General features: G+C 47.3%; 1 protein-coding gene across 1 annotated transcript in view; it reads left to right on the forward strand.

Annotated features, from left to right (window-relative positions):
- LOC107111690 (protein SSUH2 homolog) overlaps nt 1-5,564 on the forward strand; it is a 45,540-nt gene that overhangs the window by 26,884 nt on the left and 13,092 nt on the right. Inside the window, 2 exon segments of the mRNA XM_015412696.1 lie at nt 626-731; nt 3,954-4,061. Coding sequence (XP_015268182.1) covers nt 626-731; nt 3,954-4,061 — 214 coding nt within the window.

Raw genomic sequence — 5,564 nt, forward strand, 5'->3', positions numbered from 1 at the left:
AACCTAGCCTGCAGAATGAGTGGCATATCCACATGGATCAAAATTCCACTGGTTGATGAGGCTCCTTCTGAAATATTTGCAGCTGTTTTTCTTGGGATGATTGCAACCTCATTACACACACATTTTGTAACCTGCTTTTCTCCCTGATTAGGACCCTAACAAGCTTTTTTCATATAGTTGTTCCCTCCTCCACCTTATCCTCACAACAACAACAACCTTGTGAGGTAAGTTAGGGAGAAAGACTTTGACAGACCCAGCATCACCCAGCGAGTTTTCATGTGGACTCTTTCTGGATGATCATGATCCCAATCAATGCTCCCGCTAAGTTGTGGAGTCTTGTGAGCAAAAATTCTACTTTGTGAGCTCCTGGCATTGAAGTTGTGAGCGTGCAATTTGGCTACTGCATACATTAGTTTGCTCTGGAGCCATCCATCCTGAGCTAAGACAAAAATCTGTGAGCTGGAGGCTAAAAACCTGCGTGCTAGCTCACACTAACTGAGCTTAGAGGGAATACTGATCCCAACCCAATATCTTCAGCCTAACTTGCCTCATAAGGTAGCCTGTTTCTCAGTCATGCATTGACAAATGGTCTGTCTCAGTGGTCCAAACCTTTCTTTATTTGCAGGAAGAACAATGTATACGAATTCATTTCTGATGATCAGTTTAACTTCCCAAGAGAATTGCTCAGTACGGCCATGGGAGATAACATATTTAAAGAGGAAAACACTCTGGTAAGCAATGGTAGATATCCTCAAGGCATGCCTCATGATACATGGTATCTCTAATTCCTGGCTACTTCCCTTTAACACTCACAAGATCATTTTGTGAAGGTGGTTTGAAGCCCCTTCTCTGCACTTACCAGCTCCTCTGGGATGGCCAGCAGGCTTACGTAAACCCCGCCCCCCAACATCAGTTCTCTCAAGGCATCAGTTCTCTCAAGGTGGGTGGGGAGAAATCCAAGCAGCAGGAAGTAATGGAGGCACTGGCAGAGTGGGCTGTGCTCAACACCGGACCTGACAAGGGGGTGAGGCACAGTTCTAGCCCATCCAACTTTATTGTGAGCTGTCTCTCCAGCTCTTTGACGCCTGCAGTGGCCAGACATACACCTCTGGAGACACTGGAGCAGGGACAGGCCCAATGAGAGGACCTTACCAGAGGGCCAATCCTGCCCACTCCCAGTGCCTCATGGGGCTCCACCCCTTCCTTAGGGCAATGAAAGATCCTGGGGCAGACCCACCCAATGCTTAAAAAGATAGGCCCAGGGTAAGATGGGGGAGATGCACTAGGCCGCTCTCCCTTGACTGGGGAAGAAGTACTAGGCATGAGAGAGAGCAGCTGAGGCATGCACAGAGCACAACCTAGAAAGATGCTGGAGAGTACAGCTGCTCCAGACTCCAGTCCCCACGGGTCAGAATCATACAGTCAGTCAGCTGGAAGCACCCGATCACTGTTATTCATATATTACATTGTGTGGCTTCCTCTTTCTATACTTTTCATGGGGCCTGACTCAGAGAGTCCGTTACATTTTCAACTTCCTACACAGACTAGAGCCAGAGAGACTGCACTCATTCAGTCGGCAGGCAATAAACGATCTGTTTGCTTTTGCAGCTGATAGCGGGCTACAAATACTTCTCAATGCTGCGACATATTTACAATTAATCAGTAATGTTCATGTGATATATATTGCTCGGCCTGATGGCATCTTGTTGACAGTCCAATAATTTAATGTATGGTTCTCTTGCTAGCAAAGGATAATCTGAAAACATGACCATAGGTAGAATGGTTTCAGACAATGAAAAAATGAAATTGTTTGCTCATCTATGCATGGCTTTGAGTGGTGGTTGAGGATCAGGGATTTTTCATAATAGTATTGTGTCTGGAGATAGCTCTGGATTGAGCACTGCCTCCCCTGCTCACATTGCCAAAGCCTTACCTGGCTGTGTCCTTCCTGTTGCCCCCCCCCCCGAGGGGGGAGGTCAAAACAGCCAAAGAGCTGCCTCATCCAACAAGGCCAGCAGCAAAGCAGGGGTGAGGATGATGCCCGTGGGGCAGGCTCTAGAGCAGGGCAGTCCAGACAGAAGGCCAAGCTTGCTGGAAGCAACAGGAGGATGGGCTTGCTGTAAGGAAGGAAGAGCCCAGTAACAGAGACGTCTTCCACAGTGTCAAGTCTCCCCATACTTGCACTTATATTCCTTCGCTGCTTCCCCTTGTTTCCACAGATGTTTTCAGAGTCCCAGGTGCAAAAGCGCAGTTTGTTCCCTGTTGCTCCACAGCATCAGACTTCCCTGTTTCTGGGAATTCCCATGCTGCGCCACAAGAGGGGGCAAACAGCGTTTTTGCTCACAGGAGGGAGAAATTATCTGCAGAAATGAGGGAAAGCCACAGATGAACAGAAGAGCAGGCAGGGGGAAACTTGACACTGTGGAAAATTTCCCAGTAGCTCTTTGGCTATCCTGCGAGGTTACAAAGAGGAGGTAGAAGCCACAAAAGATGGGGGCAAAGACCAGGTGTAGGCAAGGGAGAGAGGTAATGAAAGTCACTGGCCTCTTAGGCCAGGGATTAGCCAAGGCACCAGCTGGGCAGAACCGAGCCTGGGATTGGATGCCAGTGTGGGAGGAGTGGAGGCAGCAGAGATTAAAAGATGAAAGCAGGGGAAGGCTGCGATCACACACACCAAATAATCCACTTTCAATCCACTTTCAGGGTACATGCAGACGGGCAGCTAATCCCGTCATTATGCCATCTTGAATTTTATCCCGATCTTTTAAATCCATGGTCGCACAACCAGACATCCCCCTGGTGAATCACCTTACCGCGCGCTGCCTCCATTGTGGATTGTCTAGATGGCATCCACTGAAGGAGGCATGCGCGGTGGGTTTTTTTTAAAAAAAACTTTTTGCGCATGCGCATAGACATGACAGCACGTCCTTGTTGATCTGCGCATGTGTCGAGATTTTTAAAAATGGCACCCGCTCGGGATGGTCTGACGTCAGACCACCCCGATGGGAGGATTGCGCGCTGGTGGAATGATCAGATGGGTGAAAGTCCGCAGTTGTCCCGCAGGTAACCGAAAACCCCAGATTTAAAGTGCTATCTTTTAAGTATGGCTCCGAAGTGCGGCAAATTGGGATGCCCACGGAAGAGGGACATTTTCAAGATGTGTGTGTCTGGACATTACCTTTAGATCTGTGAGGCAATCGTGCCTCGTGCGGATCTAAAGAGCCGTCTGTTCGGACTCTCAGTGTACTTTCTAACTGGATTTTACTGTGTGAACTGGCAAAACCCAGTTGGAAAGTGCACTGAAAATGGATTGAAAGTGGATTATTTAGTGTGTGTGATCGCGGCTGAAGAGAAGCAGGCTTAGCTCAAGGCTGCAAGAGCTGCTGCCTGGGGAAGAGAGGAATAAGGTGAAGCAAGCAACCCCCTGGACTTCCAGTCCTGACGCCTTGGGAGGATACAAGGCTCATGGCAAGATGGTGGACAGGTGACCAGGAAAGACTGTGAAGGAGTGCCACACATTAACAATTTCAGAGTCACACTATCACAAGATAAATGCACCAGGTCCAGCAGTTTCAAGTCCGCCATACTCACACAATCTATATTCATGTTGTATAAGTGATATGAAAGTAGAACATGCAAACTTTGACACTTCAGCTCCTATTATACTATCCTTGCTGTTGAGCAAGTCACCTACCATTGATAAAAGAGACAGACGTGTCTGGAATAGGAAATGGAATACTGCTGTTATTACAACTGGATTTTATCCGGCTGCACAATGCCTAGGTAGATTGAGGAGAATAGCCACTGCTTTAACAAATAATCTCAAGTGTTACTCATTCCAGGAGAGGGCTGGCCAGGGAGGGAAGGCACAGAGAGAAAACCAGACCCAGGGCAGTAAGAATGAATGCATGAAAGTGAACTGATTTACTTTGAAGCTGCTTGTTTAATTTCAGGTGTATCCCCTTGTTGACTTTCCTTATCCTGATATGGCTCTGGCATCACAAAGAGCTATTGCAGAACACAAGGCAGCTTTCACAAGCACATCTAACATTCTGCAGCAGGTATGTCAAAGGGGAATATGTATAGATGAGGGTTATAATATTTTCACCCCATTAAATTCTAGGAATATCAGAATAATAAAAAATAGAGAAATTACAGTACATTCCCAAACAGAGATACCCACTTCTAAATCCACTGCAGTCAATGGGACTTACATTCTCAATCTTACTGGACTATATACCCTCTCTTACATATAGAACCATTCCACCTCTGACCCTTCCCTCCCTATCCTTCTGATATAATTTATATCCAGGAATCACTGTATCCCACTGATTATCCTCATCCCACCAAGTTTCTGAAATGCTCACAATGTCTATGTTATCCTCTGACACTAAGCATTCCAGCTCCCCCATTTTACCTCAGGCACTTCTAGCATTTGTATATAAACATCCATAATTTCCCAGACACGTTAGGCCCCCAACTTTCCTCCTGTGACCTCTAGACCTTGTCAGGCAGTCAATATTGTTTATTACCTTTTCAGTGGCCAGTCCTACTCCATTTCCCTGTTGAACAATAACAGCTGCCCCTTCATCTCTTTGAGATGAACTATCCCGAACCAGAGGCATTTCATCTCCTGTCAGCTTTCCCCCAAGATTTAGGCTGCTCTGCTGCCTTTTCGATTTTAAGCACCAGCAGCCTAGTTCCTTCACAGGACAAGTGGAGGCTGTGTCTTTTGTACAGGTCCTACTTGTTCCAAAAACCATCCCAGTGCCTAACAAACTTAAATCCTTCCTCCCTACACCATCGTCCCCTCCACTCATTGAGACCCCTAATTTGTGCCTGTCTAGCTGGCCCTGCATGTGGAACAGGCAACACTTCTGAGAAGGCTGCCTTGGAGGTCCTGGCCTTGAGTCTGCCTAGCAGCCTAAATTTTCCCTCCAGGACCACACGACTACATTTCCCCACACCATTGGTGCCAACATGTACCATGACCACTGGCTCCTCCCCAACACTGTCTACCAGCCTAGACCATGCATACTGTCCACTACCTTCTGCACCAGGCAGGCAAGTCACCATGCGGTCAATATGCGGGTTCACCACCCATTTATCTACATGCCTAAGGATAAAATCACCATCTACTAAGAGCCCCCCACCCTCTTTGCCCAGGGATGGTTCCTTGCAGGGGTCATTTCATAGAAAAAGAGCTGCAGGAGCTCATTAGCATAAGGTATGCTAATGCGCTACTAGGTTATTAGCATAATAGCTTATTAACATATGCCACACCCCCTGACATCACTGGAAGTGACTTCAGAAGGGGAAGCAAAAAGGGGGAGAAGGCATCTTCAAAAGCCTCTCCTTCTCTTCCCTAGCTGGCCTGCGTGGTGGTGGGGAAGCGAAGAGAGAAGTGGTTTAAAGTTTAAACCCCTTCTCACTAGAGTTGGGCCACAGAAGGAGGAAAGAGGGAAGGAAAGAAGAAAGGAAAGAGGGAAAGTAAGAGAAGGAAAGAAGGAAGGAAGGAAAGAGGGGATAAAAAGAGAGAAGGAAAGAGGGAAAGAAAGAGAAGG

Source organism: Gekko japonicus, unplaced genomic scaffold (genome assembly GCF_001447785.1).
Source record: "Gekko japonicus isolate JY-2015 unplaced genomic scaffold, Gekko_japonicus_V1.1 scaffold588, whole genome shotgun sequence".
NCBI lineage: Eukaryota > Metazoa > Chordata > Lepidosauria > Squamata > Gekkonidae > Gekko > Gekko japonicus.